Genomic DNA, 25,179 nt, shown 5'->3' with positions numbered 1-25,179 from the left:
TCTAAGGATCTACCAAACGTGCTTGGGAAATACTGAGTTGCACAGAGCAGAATTTAGCTAAAAGAATGCTCTTGGTTCTCTTCTCAGGAATAGTGTGATTCTGCCATCAGGCAGGATGACCCTGGGTAACAGCTGTCTGGTAGTAGCCCTGATGTGTCTGGAGACAACTATGACAGTTGTCTTTTTACACTGGAAATCTCCCCATTTGTCCAAACAACCAAACTCTGGGATTTCTCTCTGTGTGAAACGTGTTTAATTGCTCAAAGTGTAACTTGAGTCCCTGAAACTATTAAGTCAATGGGGGTTTCTGCTCAGGGCTGGGTTCGTTTTGTGTGTTAGCCAGAACCAGTTTTGCACTGTTATTAAAGGGTTTTTCCTTTATTAATCTCTAATTGGTGGAGTGATTTCTCACTGGGAAGGCATGTATCACTTTAATGTACACATTATGTAGGTGATGTATTTCTATACACAGAAAAGTACCTATTTATTGACAAAGACTGCTTGGATCATTTTTCCAATACTGTAACAAGGGGCATGAAATGGCTTAGTGGGTACAAGCTCCAAGCTCAACATCTCCTGTGGTAAGAGAGAACCTACTCTTTCCAGCACACTACACTCATTTCCACCCTGACACCCCCAATAAAACCTTAGCAAAGGCTTTAAAAAGGGGGCATTTGTAGGAACATGCATGCATATGCTGCGGACATGCAGACAGATATAGAAGTAGATGTGCACATAGATACGATATGTAAATTTTCTCTTTTGGGTCTTTTTTTTTAACAGTTTCTTGGAAGAAATTTTATTCTATTTATCATCTTTGGCACCATGGAAGAAATGCAAAACAAAGCTGTGGTTTTCTTTGTATTTTATTCATGGAGCACAATTGAAATTTTCAGGTGGGTAGAAATACTTGCCCCTCTCTGGAGTGGATGCTGTTGCCTTGACTGGAAGTTTCATTTGGTTTGGGGCTAGCATCATACATGTGAGAATTCTAGCTTCATCAGCGAGCTCTGCACCGATTAGAGCCAGGCTGTAGGGAACAGAGAACCGGAGAATAGAAGACCCGTCTTACTGCAACCTCAGGGTCTCACTGTTGGGTTGCAAAGACCCAAGGCCCAACCATGAGGGAAGTACTTGAGAAGCCTGGAGAAGCACAAGGTGGGAGCAGCAGTCTGGGTGGAGGGTTAGTTAGTCGCCTTCCTGAGGCATGGTAAGCTCTTCCTCAAGCGTGCTCAAGTCTTGAGCTTAGCTTAGCTATTTTTTTCCCCTTTGAATTGTCAGTAAAAAAAAAATAACTTTTGAAAAATTGATTCAGTGCCTGGTATAGTGGCATACATCTGTAATTCCAGAACTCCAAAGGCTGAGGCAGGAAGATTACCATGAATTTGAGGTCAGCCTGATCTATAGACAACAGAAGAATCTACCAGTTGTGTTCCTTTTTAGCTACGCCATCCAGTGTCTGCTTCCCCACCGAGTCCTATGCAGCTAGGCTTCTGCTGATTGCCTCCGCAGCTCTAGATGTGAGTAGTGATAGTTTGAGAGTTCATGGTGCACTGGAAAGAGGCAGTGGTGCTTGGCCCATGTCTCAGCTGTGCCTGGGTCTGTACCCTCAGGTGTGCTGGATGCAAAAGTATGAAACAGATTCAAGGTCCTTGATTTTAACATTTTCTATTTGGGAAGAAATGAATTTCTTGTGATGTTTCTTTTTAAATTTTTTTTTTTTTCAGTCAGGGACAGTGTAGCCTTGACTGGCCTTGTTACATAGATTGGGCTGTCCTTGAACTCAGACATCTGCCTGCCTCTACCTCCTCTGTGCTGGGACTAAAAACATGCCTAGGGTGATGTCTCTTTAAGGCTGAGCATTTCTGACTCTAGATTAGAAGCTTTTTGTCTATTTTAGGACCATCTATTTATCCAGAGGTAGAGTTTGGCATCTCTACCCACTGGGAGCATAGATGAGAACAAAGCCAATTAGGTTCTAACCATCCAGCGTGTAGCTGAGCCTGCCATCCTCTGTGGAGTTGGAGTGGAGTGTGATGGGGGTTTGTGAATAGCTAACCCACATGCTGCAGGTGGCAAACCCTTTGGTATTTGTGAGTGCTCATCTGGGGTCGAATTCAGAACTGAACTCTGTTCTCCACAGGTACCCCTTCTACATGCTGTCCTGCATCGACATGGACTGGAGCGTGCTCACATGGCTCCGTTACACTATGTGGATTCCCTTATACCCCCTGGGATGCTTGTCAGAAGGTATTTTCAGAAACTTTCTGTCTCATAGTGTAACTCCCAGGGGTGCCCCAGGGGTTAAAAGGCCGTTTCTGCGTCTGCCAGCCTTGGTCTACTCAAGGTGCTGCTAAGACTTTGCAGGGATTTCTTTTGATGACCTCTTTGCATATTTCTTGTGCTGTTCCAGAGATGTGGGGCTCATTTCACAAGACTTGGAGGAGGGTGCTCAGGAGCTGCATGCATGCTCTTTATTGACATGCTGTCCTTAGTATTCCAAAGTGAGATCTTATTCCTGACAAGCCCATAGCAGCCCAGTGCGAGGGCTGTTCTCAGCGGTCTGTTGACAGCTTAGAGGCGATGTGAGAGGTCGAGGGAGGAGGCTGGACCTGAGGCCTGAGCTGCTGGAGGCTGTGGCTTCATGCACCTGTTCCATGAGCTTCTCATTATCTGTTTGTTTCCTTCCAGCTGTGGCAGTGATCCAGTCCATTCCAGTATTCAACGAGTCAGGAAGGTTCAGTTTTACTTTGCCATATCCAGTGAAGATGAAAGTCCGATTTTCCTTCTTCCTTCAGGTTTACCTTGTGATGTTATTCTTAGGTAAGTACTGGCTATATATGCACATTTCTGCCATGTGTTAGACAGGAGAGCCAAGCGCTTCTGTTCAGCATCCTTGTTACAGTTCTACTTCTGAAAGAGTGGCAGGGAAGGTTTTGAAAACAGACCGGTAGGAGTATGCTGCATATGGAGATCTTTTCTTTTTGGTCTAAGTAGCTGAACTATGACTTTCTTGGTCACTGGGAGTCTGTCTGAGATATGGATATTGGGGAAATAGCACAGGTTATCTCTTGAGGAGTGACTAAGGAACCCTTCTAGAGCAGGAGATAGCTATGCTGCCTCTATTCTGACTAGCTTGAGGGCTGAGGCAGGGTTGTTTAAGCACAGGAATTTGAGCCCAGTCTCAAAAAAAAACTGAGATATAAGATGGGCAGTCATGCGCACACTTTTAATCCCAGCACTCCAGAGGCGGAGGCAGGCAGATCTTTGTGAGTTCAAGGCCAGCCTGGTCTACAGAGCAAGTTCTAGGACAGGCTCCAAAGCTACAGAGAAACCCTGTTTTGAAAACAAAAACAAACACGTTGAAATAGAGCTCCTGCCACATTTCCTGGAGCGGCACATTAATTCCTCATCCACAGGTTAGAGGTGGAATTATAAGCTGGGCAGTAGTAGTGCACACCTTTAGTCCCAGCACTCAGGAGGCAGAGGCAGGAGGTTCTCTGAGTTTGAGGTTGTGAGTGAATTCTAGGACAGCCTGGGCTACACAGAGAAACCCTGTCTCCTGGAGGAAGAAAAGAAAGGTGGAAATACAGCTGGTGGCAAGGGAAGGAGGTAGTGATGGCCTCTCAGGTTGTTGGAAAGCTTCCTGCTGGTCATGACCACCTACTTAGCAATTTAGGTTTGTATAAAACATAAACTCTAAATTAATTCATATAAGTTAAGAACTAATGGGAACAAGAAATAAACCTTAGGGGGCTGGAGAGATGGCTCAGCAGTTAAGAGGGCCTGAGTTCAATTCCCAGCATCATCCGGTATCTCACAACCATCTATAGTGGGATCTAATGCCCTTTTCTGCATAATGGCATACCTGCAGATAGAGCACTCACACACATTAAATAAATAAATAAATAAATAAATCTTTAAAAAACATTTTAAAAACCCTTATTTATTTGAAAGGTAACGTAAAGGATTCCTTTTAAATGTCTGTTTAGATTTTAGATTTTATATATATATGCCTGCTGTCTTAGTTAGGGTTTCTGTTGCTGTGAAGATACCATGACAATTGTTATAAAGAAAACTGTTAATAGGGGTGGCTTGCTTACAGTTTCAGAGGTTCGGTTCATTATCATCATGATGGGGAGCATGGCAGCGTATAGACAGATGTGGTGCTGGAGTAGCTGATATGCCTACGTCTTGTAGGCAACAGGAAGTCAGCTAAAAGTCACACTGAGGGAAGCTTGAGCAAGAGAGACCTCAAAGTCCACCTCCACAGTGACACACTTCCTCCAGCAAGGCCATACCTATTCCAACAAAGCCACACCTTCAAATAGTGCTACTCCCTCTGAGATTATAGGAGCCATTACATTCAAACTATCACATCTGCTATATTTGGTTTAGTGGACTTAAATAAGCATAGCTGTCTACATTGCTGGTAACAGCAGGTTCAACCACTAGCAGCTGAAAAGCAAGTATTTTTTAAATCAATTACTGAGAGCCAGGAAGTGGCCTAGGAGGTGCTTTTGGTTCCAGGTCTCACAGACTTCGAGTCAGGCCTGCTGGGGCTGTAACTTCCATAGATTAGACCTCACATGCGGGACCATTACTTACCCTCTCCATGTGACTGCTCCTGACATGTCTTTACTGAGTGAGAAGAGGGACAGCCAGAAGCCATAGCACCTTCTGTAACCTACTAGCAGAAATGCATGCCATAATCCAGATTGGCAAGGTATGAAATACTGGAGAGGGGTCATAATGACCATCTTAGAGGCTGCCACTCTGAATGGCAAGAACAGTACCCGTACCCAGAGGAGTTAGAAAGCCTAGTGATCTCTGTCACTTAGTGTGGGAGTCCTAACTCCCTTGGGATCCCCCAGGATCTAGTAAAGATGTTGGAGTTCCTGTGTGGCGGCTCACATTTATAACCACAGCAGCAGGGAGACTAAGGCTAGTCTGGGTAATAGAAAGTAATCCAAGAAAGGATAGGACTATTTTTATATGCACCGACTCTGTTATCTTTCCTTTCTGTTACTGTTGCTAATTTTGCAAGGTGTGCATCCTTCTTGAGAATGAAGAAGTCCCAACTTCAGGTCTTCACCAGGTAGTGCATATTCGTAGGTCAAGGAATTTTCTATACCATTCTCTCACAGTAAGTCTGTGGAGGGTTTTCATCCCTGTTGTACAAATGAGGGAACGGAGGTGAGGCTAAGCTTCAGAACTTACTGGCCAGGTAGAATTGGAACTTGACTCTGAAATCCTGTTTCCTCACTACTGTGTTGTTGGTCTAGACTGCTGCTTACTAAATGTGTTCTTGAATAGTCTTGCAGGTTTTGATTTGGGCATTTCAATAAATGCATAAGGAGAAAAACAAGCAAAAAAATTTTTGAACTTAATCATTTATGTAAGGGTATAAACTGTATCGATGATCATATCAATATTAAAATGTCTCAAAAATGATCAAAATCTGATCAAAAATGATCATATTAAAAAATGGTCAGATGATCAGATTATAGGAGATAAAGTATGATAAAAAGTTAAATCTAAGTTGTCCACTATACAGGATTTATCCTTGTCTAAACCTGCACGGCGGAGCATGAGGCTGGTGGGACCTTAAGATGTATCTGATCAATACATTGAGTGCTGTGAAGCACGGGAAACAAACCACAGAACCTCCACTTCCAGCCACAAAGACATCTAATCAGTGTTTTCTTTTTTTGCAGGGTTATATATTAATTTTCGTCACCTTTATAAACAGCGCAGGCGGCGGTATGGACAAAGAAAGAAAAAGCTCCACTAAAGAGAAATTCGGTAGCTTTGTGCCGGGTTGAGCTGAATCTATGATTCTTACCATTTTACCTTCTTGTACTGATGTAAAAGTTATTGTTATTATTTTTTAAGTAAGGCTATCTCCTTTCCCCAGTAACATTCCTGAACTTAACTGTATTTTATCTTAGTGTTGTACTTGCATGACAAGGATTTCTGGTATCTGACAACAGGTTCATGCTTCTGTATTTAATGACAGCTAGACTGGCCCTACATGTCAGTCTGCTCTTCCCTACAGGTACTGTCTTATCTTTACAGTTAGGACACAACTACATTTCTCCATTGAAAATTATCCAAAGTGACCCAGGCAGGACCTAATATATATTATACCCAAAGGGTTACTTGTTTAGGGGGTAGAACTGACATTTTGAAAATCAGGTAAATTTGGTCATTGATTAAACATTTTTGAGTAGGGCTACATCTCCAGAGTAGGGCTGGAGAACACTTTGAATTTGATGTCTTTTGCTTAAAGACTTTCACTACTACAGCACTTAGCAGCATGGGCATCAAAGAGGCAGAATGATTTAAAGCCATCAGAACCTGGGAACATCATGAATATTTCATTCTTAGCTAAATCAGAACTGTCTGCAACACTGGAGAAAGAGGGAGCATTACTTGCAAAACACTGATATTATAAGTTCCAAATGTGAATGAATGGCTGCAGGGGTCAGAAGGAAACAGATTTGGGGAGCTAGACAGCTGTTCTAATGGGAGCCAGTGGCAAATACTAAAGTAGGCCAGATACACCTACAAGCTGTCCTGGGCTGTGCACACAGTCGGCCTACAATTCTTGGACTAGCTCATTGTCTTGTATTTCTTTGAGTGATTTGAACTTTAGACTCCTGTTTATTTTTATTTTATTTTTTAAAACCTGTGCACAGTGGGAACTTGAGCTGGGAAATCACCAGGATTCCTGCAGGAAAACCCCCAAAAGGGGAACTTAATAAAACCTAGACCTTAGGGCTGGCCTTTGTACAAGATGTCGTCAGTCTCACTACCATATTCCATGTAAACCTAGTGATGAGGTAACACTACAAACAAGAGCTCTTCTACTCTTGGGGAAAGGTGGCTTCTGCTGTCTCAATGAGCCCAAAGTGGATCAGCATTAAGCTGGCTGGTCTGACAACCTCATCTCATTGAAGAGTAGTTTCCAGGTTTGCAGCTTCTGTCAATGCTTGTTGGTAGTGCCTTCTGGCGTTGCTTCCACTGGCGGTGGGACTGACCAGGCAGGTTAGCTTTGCAGCCAACTGTGCTGCATCCTTGTGGAAAATCCCACGTTCTAGTTGCTGTTAGCATCCCCTTTGTTGCTGTCTGAGAAAGTGAAAGATTGTGTATTTCTATTAAAACATTTACAGTCAAAATCCTAATAATTTGTGTTTAAAGATTATTCACACTAAAGGTTTTCAAATGGGTAAATCTTTGCGTAGGCAAATATTGCATAGTACTTCAGCACACTAAACCATAAGCAGTGACAGAGCCTTTGGAAGCCCGACTTCTGTCAGTGAACCACACTGGCCAGGACCTGGCTGAGGTGCAAATCTTGATCATTGTCAGAAGCTAGGAAGTTATATAGAATCTAAGAAATGTCAGGACTTAGGAATATGACATTTTGGAAGCTGAATTATATTCAAGGGATAAGATAGAGCAAAACAACATGTTTCTAAATGAAATCATTTTATAGAAAATCAAATATTTAATTTTCATTTAAAAACATGAACAGGAGTGATTTTACACATATGTGGTTACTGTCTAAAGATTTCTACCTCAAGATATACCAGAAGCACCTGAGCATTGCCACTGCATTTGAACAAGTTCTCAGAAAAATTTTGAAACTTGGTGGCATCAGGTTTGTACTTAGGCAAGTTTTAGACGTCTGGATTGCTCATTCTAAGCACAGTAGATAAGAATGTCCTTATAAACGAGACGTAAACTTGTAAAAAAAAGTTGCTTTTTGGATGCGGGTAGGCCCTTGCTGGGCAGGCTTCCTGAGGGCGGCAGTGGAGCTCTGTCCTCATCTGTCCAAGCGTCTCAGGAGTTGTGCTCAACATGAAACAAAAGCTGTTTTGGACTAAGCCCCATAGAGCTAGTGTGAAAGCCCCAGACAACCACCCTTCGAACCTTTCTCAGACTGTAGTAGAGACATTCAAACTGGCAGTGCTGCTTGAGACAGCTCGAGGTCCTTGGATAGCTATTTGGGGTTGAATGGGCTCATTTTCAGACAAAATGAGCAGAGAAGGAAAGCTCCAGAGGTTAGCATCACATTCTTTCAGTGCTGCTCCCTGAGAAGTCCGTGTGCAGGGGTGTGATGTTGTGGTCATATGCAGCATACTCGGAGGTGCCGGTGCTGGCCAGCTTGAGCTGCTGGGCAGCGTGGGTGAGCTGGAATGCTGCATCTGGGTGGGCTGTGTCAGGCAGCAGGGTGCACTCCCTCTCCAACATGTCGGCCACTCCTTTGAGCAGGTCCAGGAAACCAAAGGCTAAGGCAGCTTTTCGTAACCTATTCAGTTCCTGAAACAGATGGACAGTTTTCTTCATACAATTTTCCAAGCACTCTGCTTTAAAGTCAGTTCTTTTTGACCTCAACTTAGGAAGCGTTTCTTTAAATAAGAACCAAGGACAGCAGTGTGAGGCGTAACTGGCAAGTGGTGTCTGCAGTATGCTCAGCAGTAGGTTAGCCAGCAAGCTGATCACCATTAATGTGCACTTCCGCCAAACCCAGAAAGCACCTTTCATACAGCATTCTTGCCAGCTAGTTTCTGTCTCCTAATCAGGCATGGGAAAGGCTTGCTCCAAGTCTTGGCCTTGTAGCCTGGTGCGTCTCTAATGTAGATTTGGAGTGTGAGTGACAGTGAACACATTTGGGGACAGACCAGAGAAATACAAAAGCACCCCATTAGCCACTAGGGCATGTTGCGGGCAAGCTGAGGAGCCGCTCTGGTCTCAGGCCTTGTTTTCCCAGGGAGGAGACTCCTATCCTCATCTACTTGAAGACATGAAGCAGCCAGTTGCAGGGGCCCTTTCAGTTTCTCAGGCATGGTGCTGGTTATACTATATTAGGGAAGATGAACGATCACCTCAATACCAAGTCTTCCTTCTTGAACTGAACACAAGTAGGAGAGACAGACTGCAGACAGGCTGCAGCTGCGCAGAGGACAAGAGCCTGTATGGGTCACAGCTCTGGGGGGTCTGGCTGGCTGAAAAGCTTTCTTATTGAACTCTGATTAAAACTGTATTTTGTCCAATGTCCCCAGATTGTTAGTAACTAGGTTTGAAGGCAGTAAGATGATGCTCAGACAAGGTAGGTGTGATATCCGAGAGCTGCTCACCTGAGGTTACAGGAGCGCCTCACCGTAATCACGCGGTGCACACTCACACTTCTACCCCACACTCTAACTACCATGATTTCTCTACTACAGTTCAGACAGTCTCACCTTATAGAATGTCTGTGTTTTTTCAGGGAGCTTCCTCGCATTTCTTAAGATCTTCTGTACATCTGTCTATGAGGCATAAAAAGAATTCAACATTAGAATTTTGTGGCTTTAAAGAAAAAAAAAACCAACCCAGTAGCTTAAAAGAACAGACTGTCAACATGAAGAATCCTTCTAAGATGATATTAGTATTCTGCTCAACAATGGCAAAAACACCTTCCTCCTTTAAAAGGCTTGATGGTATTAAATCAATCATCTCATAGAAATAGACCCAGTGCACCCACAAATCTATGGATAGACCATTGATGGGGAAAGAATAACTGTTGTTGAAAACTGAATGAGTGCAAAAAAAAAGTTGGACCTTTAGATCACAGGACATTACAAAAAAAGATCAGCTCAAAATGGGGCTGGAGACATGGTTCAGTGGTTAAGCACACTGGAGTTTCCTGTCTGGAACTAGGTGGTGCCAATGACCACCTTACAGTATACACTGCTGAACCTGTACACCTTTAAATGGATGAAATGGTAAATTTAATGTGTACGTTACTAGAATAAGAAAACAAAAATCCAGGGCTAAAATAGTGATTCAGTCAAAGTAGCTCTGAGCCTCCTGGCCAGAGTTCTGGGGTCAGGGATAGACAAGGAAGGAACAGAGACGAGGCTACAGCCCCCTTAGTCAAGGCAGGATTGCTTCAGCCTCTAGGGAAAGGTCTCAAGGAGCCAACACAGTCAACAGAAGCACTTCGTCAGCTGGAATGCCTCTTCTCAGTGCACTGAGCTTAAAGAAACCTTTTTTTTTTTTTCTTTTTTCAAGACCGGGTTTTTCTGTGTAGCTCTGGAGCCTGTCCTGGAACTAGCTCTTGTAGACCAGGCTGGCCTCGAACTCACAGAGATCTGCCTGCCTCTGCCTCCCAAGTGCTGGGATTAAAGGTGTGTGCCACCACTGCCCGGCTAAGGTGCCCAAAGGAAAAGGGGGTTTCCCAAGTGGCTGTTACAATAGAAATAAGTGACTGCGTCAGTGGAAGGAGAACGGTCCTTGGGTGCCTTGCCTGGATGCGCCATCCTTAGGTAACAATTACAACTCCCTATGGAACTGAGTTGCGAATTATAATGTTGTGTGGCTGGAGCCCCTTGGAGGGCAGCACCATTAAGGGAACCGAGGAACCCTGGCTTTTCTCTGGTCTCTGTTTTGCCTCTTGGTTACAAGATAAGCAATTTTGCTCCTCTATCAGTTTCTGCCATGATGGTATCACAGGGTCAAAGCTCTGCAGGCTCCCAAACCCATAAGTCCAAACAAACCTTTTCTGTTTATAAACTGAACACACACACTCTGGCTTGGATTTTACTGTAGGGATAGAAGAAATAACCAAATTTAGGCCTTTTTGAACACTGTGGGGAACTTACTCTTGAGAAGCTCTACCCACACTTGGGCCTATCTGACATTTTGTAACTCTTTAGAGAAGTCCACACTAACAGTATGCTCTTAGGCCTGTCTTTCCTCTATGCACAGTCCTTTCTTGTAACCCTCAGGCCTATACTAAAATTATTAAACCTTAACTCTGCTTCATTAAAAACTAACATAACGGCCAGGTGTGGTAGTGAAGGCCTTTAATCACAACACTCAGGAGGCAGAGACTGGGGAGATCTTTATGAGTTTGAGGCCAGCCTGGTCTACCTACATCGCCAGTTCAGGACAGCTAAGGCTACAGTAGAGTGAGACCCTGTTTTACCCTGCACCCCAAGAAAAAAAATCCTACAACTTAGCACGTGAAGACTTTTAAACTCAAGTCCAATGTTGGCCCATGAGGCCCCACCCCTAACCAAAGATCTACAGCAGCTGATCATCATTTGGTGAGGGAGCCTCAGTTTTCTTAAGGACATGGCCCCTGGTAGGTTACTCATGCTTTGGTGCATGGCTCTACACCCATGTGTGATGTGGGCAGCACTAATTGGATTTGCTAGGTTACTTTTTTAAAAATTAAAAAAAATATATATGAATTTAGAAAGAGGGTATGTTGGGGAGGACCTGGGAGAAGTTAGAAGGGAAAGGGGTGGATGTGATCAAATACATTGTACTGATGTGCAAAATTCCCAAGAAATATTTCTAAAAATCCAGTGCTGAGAAACTAGGTGTGATGGCTTATGTCTGTAATCCCAGCACTTAGCAAGTGGATGCAGGAGGATGAGGCATTCAAGGCCAGCCTGGACTGTATGAGACTGCCTCAAAAATACAAAATAAATAAAATCCAATGCTGGAAAAATACACTTCTCTGGAAATGGTGCCATGTGTCCTGTTATTAGACAAGAAAAACTATACAACCCATTTGTTGTTTTTTTGGCCATGATAGCAGGAAGTCCAGAACCAAAGTTCTCAAATATAATTACAATGTTTGTTAATGCTCTAAACTTTGTAAAAAATGATTTTGTTATCTATGTGTCTCACTGTAGGCCATCTCATATCCTTTTGGGAAATAAGGACAGGCATTAGAAGTAAATGAATTACGTAGCATCAAAGGAGAGAAAAATTAAATGCTTTCACTGCCCCCAGCGGAAAGCAATGTGAACACTGTCATTACCTGCAGGCCGCTGGGTTTGATCCAGACAGTCACATTCTGGGCGTAACTGCGTTTGTTTTTGGGCTGCAGGGGGAATGGACTCTTGTTGTCGTCCTCCCCATAAGGGTTTTCTTTAGCATCTAAAAGAAAAAGACAATTTTGAAAATGACACTGGAGAACACAATTACATTTCCAATTAGGCAATTAGCTTTTTGAATCACCCATCATTATTCAAGAAACTGCATTAACTCCAGTCACATTGGAGAACCTGTTCTCAACAGGCAGGTCACTGAATAGGAGAGCTAACAATCAGAGGGGACCTAGCTAAATGAAAACCAGCTTAATGTCCTTAAAGAAATCAGCTTCATATTAGCTTTATACATAAAGGTCAAAGGGGCAAAACAAGAACACACACTGGGAGAACATAATTTAAAGCTACACACACACAGTTTTATAGTTTGGCCCGGAACACTTCACCCAAACTTTCCATGGTTCGAGAAACATATACACCTGCGCTGACATCACAGCCACCAGTCACTCACTGAACACTTGACCTAGACCTCAATTTTATAAGTTCCTTAATTTTAAATTTAGATAGTCTATGTGGTTAGTAGCTATGGAGTCACAATATATAGTCGAGGCAGATAAAAAAGCTGGAGTTGGCTGGGCGGTGGTGGGGCAAGCCTTTAATCCCAGCACTCGGGAGGCAGAGGCAGGCGGATCTCTGTGAGTTAGAGGCCAACCTGGTCTACAAGAGCTAGTTCCAGGACAGGCTCCAAAAACTACCGAGAAACCCTGTCTCAAAAACAAACAAACAAAAAAGCTGGAGTTGTATTGTAAGACCTTGTTTCAAAACTAACACACACACAGAAATTCTGACAGTCAAATTCCTTAAAGCTACTGCAGTTTTGTAGTATGCAGATCAATGCTTCCTGAGTCAATGGAACCACTACACATTTATAGAACACACACCTAGAGGCGTCCTTTGCCTTCTGTTACCATGGCAGGAGATCTTTCCTACCAGTTCTGGAAGCTGAAGTCCTTTGCCCAAATACTCATGTTGAAAATTGGAATTAGACCAATTTGTCAAACTGAGCCCACCCCCCGCCCCCCAAGGTTTCTCTGTGTAGTCCTGGCTGTCCTGGAATTTGCTCTATAGACCAGGCTGGCCTCAAATTCAAATATCTGTCTCCACCCCTGCTCCCCCTACCCCACTCCTGCCCCAGTGCTAGAATTAAAAGTATGGGTCACCATGCCTAGCTGAGCCGCAATTTTTTTTGTTTGTTTTTTAATTCTCAAATATTATATCCCAACCACAGTTTCCCCTCCTTCTCTCCTCCCAGTCCCACCTCCCCCATCTTCCTGGATCCACTCCTCCTCTGTTTCCCTTCAGAGAAGGGCAGGCCTCCTGAGGATATCAATCAACATGGAATATCAAGTTGCGATAAGACTAGGTACCTCCTCACAATTAAATGAGGCAACCCAGTAGGAAAAAAGGATCCTAAAAGCAGGCAAAAGAGTCAAGAGACAGCCTTTGCTCCCACTGTGAGGCCCAAATTCTTTATTCCTGATTTGGTCATTAATCAAAAACCCCTGCTAACAATAGCACTCAGGAGACAAAACAGGGCTGCTGTGAACTGAAGCCAGTCTGGGCTGAGTGGACTCAACCTCACAACTGACCAGTCAACTAAGCAACACCTTAATATTGGACCAGAGTACCTCTATCAGCACACAACCCTCTTCTCCACTAAAAGCACTGCTCCAACTTTTTAGATGTATTTCCATTAGTACTTACCAATATAGAAACCCCTTTAAGCCAGGCCAAGGTCTCCCTAGTCCTCTCCCACACAGCATCCTTATTTCCGACTTCCTTGTCCCCATTTGATCATTGCCTGCCTTGCCCAGAATGCTCTCCTGCCCCCATTCATTCATTTATTCATCACCTACAGCAAGATCTCTGTATATAACACATACTGTGCTAGGAATTGTGCCTAGAGAAGATATTTATTTTTTGCTTTAGGGAATACAAAGAATAATTATTTAAAACAAAAGAAGAATTATTAAATTCTAATTAGGTGTCTCTCCACAGTGTCACCCAGAAAAGGAATAGCAATAGCTATTAAAAACAAGTAAGGCTCAAAATGGTGGGCATACCCAAGGTTTCACAGTGATTCAGGATACTGGTTTCCCATCATTCAATATTGCTGTTCCCTACCTACTCCATTTAACCTGTTTATATTCCAGGACCAGATGCTAATCTACTCACCCATGACTGGCTCAAGTTTTTCTGACAGTGATTTCTTTGCATCCAGTTATTCTACAGCATTCAGGGTCAGTACCAAATATGCCAACATCTAGCCACAGCCTCTGAACTTTGTTTGGAACTTATATATGGTACTTTCATTTGCAGAAACTTTCATTAACAGAAAATACTGCACTTATGAAAAAGAACAAGAAGATATGATAATAGAAATAAAAACAAAAAAACCATAGGTGCATGGTAAAGTTGAAGATAAAGAACAAATCACAACAAAACAAAACAAATGGGAAAATGAAAGAGGTACATACAAACACTGCCCCAGAAGAAGAACAGAGAGGGAGGAAAGTCAGAACTCACATGCTCAGCACGGGTTCAAGCAAATGAATGTAGAAAGCAATAGCTACAGCTCTCCTCTGAAAACTCAGAATAACAGAGGTACAAAGGCACTGGCAGGCCAAACTGCCAATCAAGTGTAAAAGAAGAAATGAGATGTTCCCAAATGTGCAAGATTTCAAAATAGACATGTCACTCACACTCTTTCCTCAGCCAGTCATGAAACAGAAAAGTCATGTATGTCCCAGCAACATACATACCTACCCCATTTAAAAATGGAAAATAAATTAAAACTTAGCTATGTACTTGTGTTGCTTAGGAAGGTAGGTAAAGATATCAAAAGAAACAAATGACTGTCTCTGGGGCAGAACTAGGAAGGATTGATATAAACAATGTATTTGTATGTTCTGCTCTGAAAAACAACCAAAACAGCACTTGCAATTATATGCCCACTGTGTATCATACACCTTACACATATTTTCTGTTGAGGTTTGGATGAGAAATGTCATCTGGGGAACCTTTTGGACAGGGCAAAACCAAGAAAGATTGGGCTCTATGGGAAAGAGACGAGGGTTACAGGCCAACTCTACCAGTTTCAACTCTTCCTGATCCATGGAAATGAACAAGGTTTGCCTTAAGTCCCCAGGGCCACAGGCAGAAGAACTCCAGCTGTCTCCCTTTCTTCACCAGCATGGAGGGCATCCTCTAAAACCTGCCTTCTGCTGCTTGTCTGGTACTCTACCCCTGAGATGAGAGCTACTACACTGCCTCAGCAGCCCTCAGCACAGGCTTTCTTACTGCCATCTGTAACCATGCCAGTCCCAATCTGAAATTAAACAAAATGGTCAATTCTGCAGTTTCTTGCTGTTGCTAAAAGTCTTTTCTCTGGGGAGCTGTAAACAATGCCTCTTCCTGTCCTGAAGCTCCACATAACAAACCAAGGCACAATTCCTCCTAAATTCACCCTGGGTAACTAATAAGTTTACTGATCTTACTTATGGAGCATAGGGAAAAGGTTACTTACAGGAATGTAGGTGTTCCCCTGCCCCAAAAGGCCAGACAGTGTCTTTACCAGCATGTATGTTGGCTTTCTCACAGCTGCACTGATGGCTCCCTTCTTTAGTCCTTTCCTGCTTATATACTCTAGCCTGTCCCAGGAGGTCACATGCAATTAGGGCAGAATTGCACAAACGTGGTGTGTATGTATGTATGTATGTATGGGGGGCAGGTACTCTGATGAGAGTCCCGTGACTTTCCTGCCCCCTTTACGAGGGAACAACAGTCATCAAACCCAGCTGGGATGATCTTTTACAAGTGGACACAGCTGGACCTATGAAGAAGCAGTTTGATGGGAGGACAGCCCTGTACACCATTAGTACAGTGCTTGACAAACTGAAGTTCAATAAATGCTAGGTTTCATAGTCCCACTGAAGAGAAGAAACACCATACCAATACAAAAACAGGCAAAACAAAACAGTCAGTTTGGTGTATACTGCCTGAATGTAAATCTCTACATGTGTGGCCCAGAAAATAGAATTTCTAAAGTTTATTTTCATACATTAAAAGCTCAAAGGGGCTGGAGAGATGGCTCAGTGGTTAAGAGTACTGACTGCTCTTCCAGAGGTCCTGAGTTCAATTTCCAGCAACCATATGGTGGCTCAGGGCCATCTTTAATGAGATCTGGTAACCTGGCATGCAGGCATACATGGAAGGAATGTTGTATATATAATAAATAAATCATAGCCAGGCAGTGGTGGTGTAAGCTTTTAATCCCAGCACTCGGGAGGCAGAGGCAGGCAGATCTCAGTGAGTTCAAGGCCAGCCTGGTCTACAAGAGCTAGTTCCAGAACAGGCCCCGAGAAACCCTGTCTCAAAACAAAACAAAACAAAAAACAACTCAAATTTGTGAGCTACCCCTTAAGTAACCCCATTCTCTCTCACCCTGTGGCCCAGAGTGATCTGCTATAATTGTTGCTTTCCTCCCTTGACTCCTGCAGGGACTGCCTTTGGGCACTTCCCTGGTGTTTCACAGGCTCAAATAGGATGAATAAATGTTTACCCCAAGTCTATTCTCTTGTTCACTTTCAATTCATAGACTGTTGTGGTGGTTTCAGTGAGAATGGCCCCAAAGGCTCATATATTTGAATGCTAGGTCCCTAGTTAGTGGAGCTGTTTGGGAAGGATTAGGAGGTGTGGCCTTGTTGGCCACACCCAGATATAGAAGGTACCGAGGATTGAACCCAGAGCTTCATGCATTGCAAGGCAAGTATTCTACCAGCACCAGCCCTGGAGTGCAAATTTTATTTGTATCTCTTACCTGGATTAGGGACACCAGCATCTGAACACATCTCCTAACTGCTATCCTGAGTGCTGTCCTAATCCAGGAGCTGATCATCCTGCTCAGCTGTGCTGCCCATTATCTGCAGAAGTCATTTCAGAGCAGGCCTAGTCAGCTCTAACCACAGCCAATGTCTAACCTACCTTCTGCCTCTCCTGATGTGCTCAGAGTGCTACAGTTTCTTCCCTTCCTGTAGAAGGGTATTCAACAGTCCTTTCTTTTTTTTATTATTTTAATCAATAGCCCTTTCTTTATCAGTTCAACAAACTATTCTTCAAAACTCAGCCAGTATGCTTCTGCCCTGTGAAGATCTCCTGAGTCACAGACAGCTGATCTGATCACCCTGTCCTGGCTGACCTGACTTGCTCTCTGTTGAGTCCAATTCCCACTAGAGTCTGGAAACTCCAGCTACCTTCTATCTACCTGGCACAGAACGGATAGATGTTTCTGAACTGGAAATGGAATCAACAGGGTCAAAGGTAAGTACAGCAAAGTGAGAAGGAGGAACAGTGTAAGTAGTGGGAGGAGGAGACAATGGTCTCTGCATATGCTGAGCTTGATGCTGAAAGTGCAGCTGAGAACTGGAAACATGACATACAGACGTGAGGGACACCAGCTGAGACTCAAGGAGAAGATCTGGGAGTCTGAACCCACTATAGCTGAAGAAAGAAGCCAGAAAGAGCACAAACAACAGGAGAAAACAAAGATCATTTTGGAAATGGAGGCAACAGGAAGACAAGGAGACATGAAATAGGAAAGCCAGACAAAAACCAGTAGCAACACCTCTCAAGTCAAGAGAAAAGCATTTCCAGGAGGAAGAGGACTCTGTGACCTAAGAATGACTGACTGTACAAAAGAAAAACATGGAGTTTTCCATTCAGAGCAGCTAACAACACTACTGCCAATATAAATATTGTCAATTAAAAAATATATATAATAGTCAATATAAATATAAACAAAGATACTTATTTTAGTTAATATAAACTTTTTTTTTTTTCCTTGAGCTGAGAAAGTTAGATGCAAGCCTCAAACACTCTGAGGTTCTCTATGTACGTACCCAGCATCAGAGTGGTCAGGCATGCTCCAACAACACCCAAAGACATTCAGAACAGCTTAGAGACAACCAAGTCAAGTAAGTAGACTCTGGTCTGGGTTATACCTGAAATGGGACCCAACTGTGCCATTTTCCCCAGCCATGGGAGAGGTTCTGGGCCAGGCTCAAAGAGAGACATCATGAGGTTTGACTTCTTCTTGCTATCAGCTTGCGAGTAGAGCATCCCATGCCATTCAGGACTAGAAGGAGAGAAGATGGAAGAGCAGACCATCAAGCCTCGGATTGTCAGGTTAAGAAGTTGAGGTTTTGCTTTTTTTTTTTGAGACAGAGTTTCTCTGTAGCTTTGGAGCCTGTCCTGGAACTAGCTCTTGTAGCCCAGGCTGGCCTTGAACTCACAGAAATACACCTGCCTCTGCCTCCCAAGTGCTGGGATTAAAGACATGTGCCACCCGGCCCAAAGCCAAATCTTAAACTCCCAAAATGCACATAGTATTTCCAAATCTCTGAGACACATATTAGTTAGACAAAATTGTGTGTGTACAGTGAAAGCAGTTTAGAAAAGACAAACCCTGCAAAGCACAGGAAGCAGCAGTCCAAGCACAGAGGAGTAAGAGCTGAGGCCCCTGACGTCACAGCAGTGACGACACTACAGCAAGGTCTTCCAGCAGTCAGGTAACAGTCTAGGCCCCAGCTTCTGAAAGGGCCTTAGGTGACCCTCATATCATAAGCCAACAGTAGCCTGGGTGCCAAGAAATAGATCAGGTAACTATTAAGGGCACTTGTTGCACTTGCAGAGGACCAGGGTTTGGTTCTGAGCAACCATATTTGGCAGCTCATGACCCCCTGTAACTCCAGTTCCAGTTTCTGGGCCTCCACGCACCTGTACTCGACTACACACACACACACACACACACACACACACACACACACACACACACACACGCACACAATTAAAAATCTAAGAAAGAAAATAACTATTCTTTTTGGAATTTTCACTTAAGCAGAGATGGAGACATGCCTCCTGTGGTTAATCTTAACCTTTTGATCTTTTGTATCTGTCAATCATGGCCAGAGGGCTACCCCCTCTTTCCAACAACAGGTGACACAAGAAGGGAAGCAGAAGGCTATGCAGATTTCATAACTGCAGGGAGGATGAAAGCTAGTTCTCTCCTCACAGGGCAGGAAATCAACAAGGTGGTTGCATGAGTTCTGGTTGCATGTAAGTTAAGAACTCTGGCTCTTCAGTTTTTTATCTTTGTGATCTTGGGTGATTTCCTCTGTGTCTCTAAGCTTCAGTGTTGTTCTCACCTCGTGCAGTGCTGGGATGATGTTAATTAACATACATGACATACTCAGGAGGAATACCTGGCACATGGCAAATGCTCAATGTAAGCAGCATCTTTCTCCCCACTTAGTTCTATTTTCCCATTTTATAAATGAGGAACCTGAGTGCTAAGCTATTAAAGTCACAGAGTCCTATAACCAAAACCCAGGCAAGTCAAACAGGATTTAAAAAAAGGAAAAAGTATGGTTGGTATAGCTGCAATTCCAGCACTTTGGAGACTGAGGCAGGTGGATCATGGGTGTGAGACTAGCTTTGGGTCTCTCAAAAAATACAGTAAATATATGAACAAAAAAATTAAGAGGAACACAGAGAAAGCATAGACCATAAAATCAACGTAATCACAAAGGTGGTTTCACACTTTTGGGGATGATAAAGACGCATAAGATAACGGAGGTAGGAAAGGAAAGGGAAAGGGAAGTGGGCAGGGAAAGGAAAAGGTGACCAAGATCATCCATTTCTTTCATCAATGTCTGTGAAACATTTTACCTTATCGTTCCCTTTGTGTCAACCAAATACAAATGAAATCTTCTTACCCTAGTTGTACAATTGCCACCATTCCTTCCACTTTTAGGCTACCATGGAGCAGCACACAGAAGTTGGGTATTTTGCCAGCGATCTGATTGGCTGAATTTTCATCTTCATTGTCATCAGTGATGCCAGTACCCACTTCATCACCTTCTGTAAAACAGATGAGCAAGAGTTAGCTACAAAACTAAACTCTTGACTGTTTCTTGCCTTGAAGGGAAAAATACATGGAGCTGTAAAGAAATATTACAACAAGTTAGAAAAACACAGTTTTCTGGTAAATCACCATTTAAAGACTTTTCAAATAATGTATTAATCCTATGTATACGAAACATACAGAACAGGCAACCCATAGAGAAAAGGAATATTAGGATCCATGGTTAATAGGGTCTTCTTGGTGGATGATGAGAAGGTTCAGAAATGGAAGGTGATGATGACTATACAAATGCAGTAAATATACATTGAAAAGACACCACGTGGTCCGGGTGTGGTGGTGCACACCTCTAATCCCAGCACTTGGGAGGCAGACAGGCAAATCTTGGTAAATTTGGAGCCAGCATGGTATAAAAAGGACAGTCAGGGTTGTCTCATAGAGAAACCCTGTCTTGAAAAACAAATAAGGTACCACTTAACATTCTCTTTTAAAAAAACGCACACGTACACGCCCATGTATGCAGATACATGTACATATGAGCACATATGTGTGGAGGCCAGAGGACAATCTCAAGTGTTATTTTCAGAAATTCATCCACTCTGAGCAGGTTTTTAACTGGCTTGGAGCTCACCAATGAGGCTACAAAAGCTGGCCAGTGAGCTTCAGAGTTCCTCCTGTCTCTTGTCTCCGAAGTCTTGGGATTACAAGCTTTTGTCATCCTATCTAGATTTTTCTCTTCAAAATTTTTGTTTTGTTTTTGTTTGTTTGTTATTGAGACTGACCTACCCCAGAGTAGGCGGTCTACAAGTGTGTACCCACTCAGCTTACATAAGTGACCGAACTCAGGTCTTCATGTCTGCAAGGCAAGTTCTTTAACAACTACACTACTTCTTAGCCCATTTAAAAAACAAATAAACCTTTCTCTTTTTTTGGGTGCTGGGTATCAAATTTAGGGCTTTAGATGTGATTGACATGTGCTTTACTACTGAGTTCATTTCTTCATTCCAATTATACACACTTTAAATGGAGGACACCTATGGCTTGTCCAATGGACACCATTTGTGTCCATTGAGTGACAGTCCAGGGAACTCTATAAAAGAACGGTTTTGTGCCATTCCTTTGGGAATTCAGTGAGATGCCATCTAGAGGCTTGAGGCATCAACTAAACAGAATCAGATAAAGAAGTGTTAAGTGTGGCCTATGCTGACAGTCCTCAAACACCAGACACAAGTACACAGGGGTTCCTCTATGAGCTTCTTGACTGAACTTCCCGACTCCAGGTTCTCTCCCATGCTGCTGTAGGTGAGTCTTCCTACAGTTAACTTTCCTCTAGGAATAGCCATCTGCTCTCTTGTTTGGACTCTTCACTGCAATAGGCGGAATCTTCCAGTAGAGACTGGCTATTCAATGCTCCTAAAAATACTGCCCTGTTCTGCCTTCCCCTATTTATCCTTGTTTGTTCCCTGCTTCCAAAACTTTGCTTGTTTTCTGTCTTAGTAATTATTTAGGCATACCTGACCATTAGGGCAATCTGGACATTCTCTGTGAACATAAGTTCATAAACACAACGATCCCAATAAGCTGCTATGGGTGAGTATCAAGATTCTGCTTGTGAACGGGGCGTGGGGGCTTGTGCCTGTATGCCAGCACTCAGGAGGCTCAGGCAGACACGGTGTTCTGAGTCTGAGGTACAGAGTGAGACCTTAGCTCAAAAAACAAACAAAAGAACATCAAATGATTCTTGTTGTCAATGTGGCCGAGATAATGAGGCAGTAACAGAACATGATTCAGTAGCTGGAAGTAAGACTTGCTACATACGTTTCTTGAAGAGAGCTGGTAAAGATGGTCAGTTTTGAATACAGAAAATGAACATGGCAAAAAGCTAGAGGTTGGCATATTTCAGAGGGATGCTGAATTTGGGGACATGACTTTATAGTTCTTAGCGAGGCATGATCTGCAATGAAGCCTCACAATGTGGTCACAAGCATTCAATGACATTTGGTATCGTGTTTCCGACATGCTTGGCGGCAGCAGAACAAAGCAGGTCTGTCCTTTCCCCTTCTCTCTCAGTTCCTATTAGGAAAGCTTTGGATGGGGACCCTAGAGCTGTCACCTCTCCATGAGTGCACAACCCAGTGCACACTGTAACACCACAAGTTCCCACAGGATTCTTAGAAGGCAGCATCTTATCTATTCTGGGATCCGAGGCAATACTCAGTTTCTAAAATCCAATTTATTTTAATTGGAATCCTTTACAGTGGGCCAGCTTACCATCTAACACTAAAGAACTGACTTTAGAGAACATGATGTTTCGTGTGAACAAAAGGTACGAGACGAGAACTCACCTTTGTTAAGTGCTATGGGCAAGACCAAATGCCTGGACAAAACTGGGGGGCTGGAAATATCAGCTATGTCAATAAAGCCCACTATTTCCAAGTCTGTAAGGAGGAATAAACACAGAATTATTCACACTAGAAAACTACATTGTTGTCGATGTGTGAGATTCTATAAACACTGTCTTACGGCAAAGATTTCAAATATGAGACTTGGGAAAATTGTTAAACTTTTCTCAGGATCATGAATAATTTCCATTTTAAGTAGATCAAACAATAATGACTCTTTTATTTAATGAATTCAAGTTTTTAAAATAAAACTAGGTAAACTTTATTTTTATGAAGCTAGAGCGTTAACCAAAGCAAAAGTTTAAAGGTCAAATTCCTCTGTATAATCAAGGGCAGTGAAAAGGGGGTAAAAAATGAAGCGCCTACAACACTCTTATTCAGCCTTTGGAAAGTCAAGCCATCACTTTACAACACTTCTTTGGGGTGGGGAGACAGGTCTCACAGTTAAGAGTGCTTGAGCATGAAGACTTCAGCTAGAATCCCCAGCACCTCCACAAAACCAAAAATCAGGGCATAAAAGGTGCCTGTAACTCAGGATGGAGGGAGGCTGACAAGAGGAAGCCTGGTAGACTGCTGGCAGTCAGCAGAGTCAACGAAATGGGAGCTTCTAGTTTAGTGAGACCTGTCTCAAGGTGATAAGGCAGGGGATGGTAGAGAAGACTCCAATATCTTCCTCTGGCCTCTCTATACACCTGCATGGGCCCTGCACCTGCATACTTATGTGTATATAGTACAGCCACACTCAAAAAGAACATTTCCTTGAGAAGGAAATACATTCTATACACAATCAATATGATAATCATTCATTCCCTTTATAGCAGCTATACTACAGTCCCAAATTATTTCCTGAAGACCTAAAATAAATAAAAGTTCATAGGTAGGTATGGTGGTACACAACTTTAATCCTAGTACCCAGGAGACAGAGATTGGTGGATCTCTGTGAGTTCAAGGCTGGCCTGGTTTACATGTTGAGTTCCAGGCCAGTCAGAACTTATCTAGTGAGACCGTCTCAAAACTAAAATAAAAAATTAAAGTTAAACAGAATTTTTTGTTTTGGTTTGCTTTTTTGAAACAGGGTTTCATTGTTTAGCCCTGCGCGCCCTGGAATTCACTCTGTAGACCAGGCTGGCCTCAAACTCAGAGATCCACCTGTCTCTGCCACCCAGTGCTGGGATTCAAGATGTGTACCACCACCATTGGCTAAACCGGACTTTTAATAAAATGTTTGGCTATATAAGTAATTAACACAAAATTATGAAAACACTAAAAATTATAAAGAAAATAAAACTATTCTTCATAGAAGGAAACCTCTAACAGTATTTATTGAGTTGTTCTTAAATTTTTCTTCTAAGTGTATCAACAGCACAGCCATATTAGCAAAATAATTTAAAATATCAGAACCATGCCAAGTGACCACTCTTCTAGTGCACCAGGGTATTTGCTTCCCTGGAGACCTGCTGTCAGCACCTCCCAAGCTAAGCACCTAATGCTGACAGCTTTCAACTGAGTAGAAAAGGGCTTACAACAAACACTTTAGTGATTTAGGTAGGAATTACACAAGTATCTTAAGACTAAAAGTTTATATTGGAAAGAAAAGAAACATTCAAATAAAGGGCAGGAAGGAAGTATAATTTAATTGGTTTGAAGGCAACAAAACATTAGGTGTGGTTAATATTACAATTAGACAACTGTTACAATTAGACAATCAAAGGCCAAAGCAAAAAGTCTGCTCAAAGGCTTTCATTCAACAAACATTTATTTATTACACACTTTTTAATCATTTATTGACTGGGCAATTATCTGTTGAGCATCTAGTAAGTGTCAGACTATAGACCGGTTATCAACAAGACGGAGAGTGATGATACCCATCCCTAAGAGCTTTGGCACACACTCATCACCCAGGGAGTCCTTTGGCTAATGGGAGACAATTCTCTTTCCTGCCTGCCATTTTTCACAATTCAAGGTTGTTAAATGCAGCTAGGCATGGCGTCAGCAAATATGTACTACATTAAAGCAGTAGGACGCAAAGGCATTTTGTTTTAGTTGTAACACAAGAAGCAGAGCTGGAATGGTTCAGTCTATCAGAACCAAGAGCTCAGTGACTGACTGCTTCATTCCCTACACCGAGTCAGTAGGGACTGGAAGAAGCAACTTCCAAGGTCACAGCAAAAGTCAGAGACAAGTCTAGAAGAAGACAACTCTTCATATACCACCTTAGTTATGATGTTAATTAATCTCAGTATCTTTACTAAGAATCATCTCAGCTGGACAGTGGTGGCGCACACCTTTAATCCCAGCACTCAGGAGGCAGAGGCAGGTGGATCTCTGTGAGTTCGAGGCCAGCCTGGTCTACAAGAGCTAGTTCCAGGACAGGCTCCAAAGCTACAGAGAAACCCTGTCTCAAACCGCCCCCCCCAAACAGATAAACAAACCAAAAACACACACACAAAATCATCTCAAGTGACTAAAACAGCTCAGCTAGGAGAACACTAGTTTGAAGATACATTTGAAGTCAACCTGGCCATTATTTCTAACCCAGTAATATGTAGTTACAGTGACCAGAGATTGGAGATTAACTCAAGATCTCACCATGAAAGACAATAACCTGCCACCTCTTAGGTAAGATAAAGATAACAGGACATAAATAATAGAAAGGTAATAGAAAAATTAGAAAAATTAAAAAAAATAAATTTTTTAAAAAATTATATAAATAAAATTAAAAAAAGAAGGATAATAAAAAGATAATAGAAGGAAGTTTCAAAAAAGTTACCTGTGTTAATGACTTTAGGGATAGGATCAATTTCTTCATCTATAACAAAAGGTTCTGGCCTGGGGAAAACTTGTACGTCAGCTGTTAGGTGGCCACACTTGAGAACCGCATGGAAAGGTGTGTATGCCAGATCTATCAGCTTTCTAGAATGTTACAGGAACAATGATATGACACATATACAAGAAATCCTTTAAG

General features: G+C 42.7%; 2 protein-coding genes across 8 annotated transcripts in view; one reads left to right on the top strand and one right to left on the bottom strand.

The window, feature by feature from the left end:
* Positions 1-7,190, top strand: part of Hacd3 (3-hydroxyacyl-CoA dehydratase 3) — a 36,705-nt gene extending 29,515 nt beyond the window's left edge. Inside the window, exons 8-11 of the mRNA XM_048424208.3 lie at positions 784-896; positions 2,144-2,250; positions 2,692-2,823; positions 5,718-7,190. Of these exons, the coding sequence (XP_048280165.1) occupies positions 784-896; positions 2,144-2,250; positions 2,692-2,823; positions 5,718-5,794 (429 nt within the window). The 3' untranslated portion in view covers positions 5,795-7,190. The remainder of the gene's footprint in view (positions 1-783; positions 897-2,143; positions 2,251-2,691; positions 2,824-5,717) is intronic.
* A 287-nt stretch (positions 7,191-7,477) lies between these two features.
* The window catches only part of Ints14 (integrator complex subunit 14), a 29,840-nt gene continuing 12,138 nt past the window's right edge, over positions 7,478-25,179 (bottom strand). For all 7 annotated transcript variants that reach the window (XM_085689233.2, XM_048424207.3, XM_048424204.3 and 4 more), the window contains 7 exons: positions 24,985-25,127; positions 22,158-22,250; positions 19,667-19,811; positions 17,894-18,027; positions 11,825-11,943; positions 9,252-9,317; positions 7,478-8,328 (listed from right to left, as the gene is read on the bottom strand). In XM_085689233.2, the coding sequence (XP_085545359.1) occupies positions 8,077-8,328; positions 9,252-9,317; positions 11,825-11,943; positions 17,894-18,027; positions 19,667-19,811; positions 22,158-22,250; positions 24,985-25,127 (952 nt within the window). In that variant the 3' untranslated portion in view covers positions 7,478-8,076. The remainder of the gene's footprint in view (positions 8,329-9,251; positions 9,318-11,824; positions 11,944-17,893; positions 18,028-19,666; positions 19,812-22,157; positions 22,251-24,984; positions 25,128-25,179) is intronic.

Source organism: Myodes glareolus, chromosome 4, assembly GCF_982192425.1.
Source record: "Myodes glareolus chromosome 4, mMyoGla1.1, whole genome shotgun sequence".
Taxonomy (NCBI): Eukaryota; Metazoa; Chordata; class Mammalia; order Rodentia; family Cricetidae; genus Myodes; species Myodes glareolus.
Note: the sequence above shows the minus strand (reverse complement) of the source record. Positions and strands in the feature narration are given on the sequence as shown.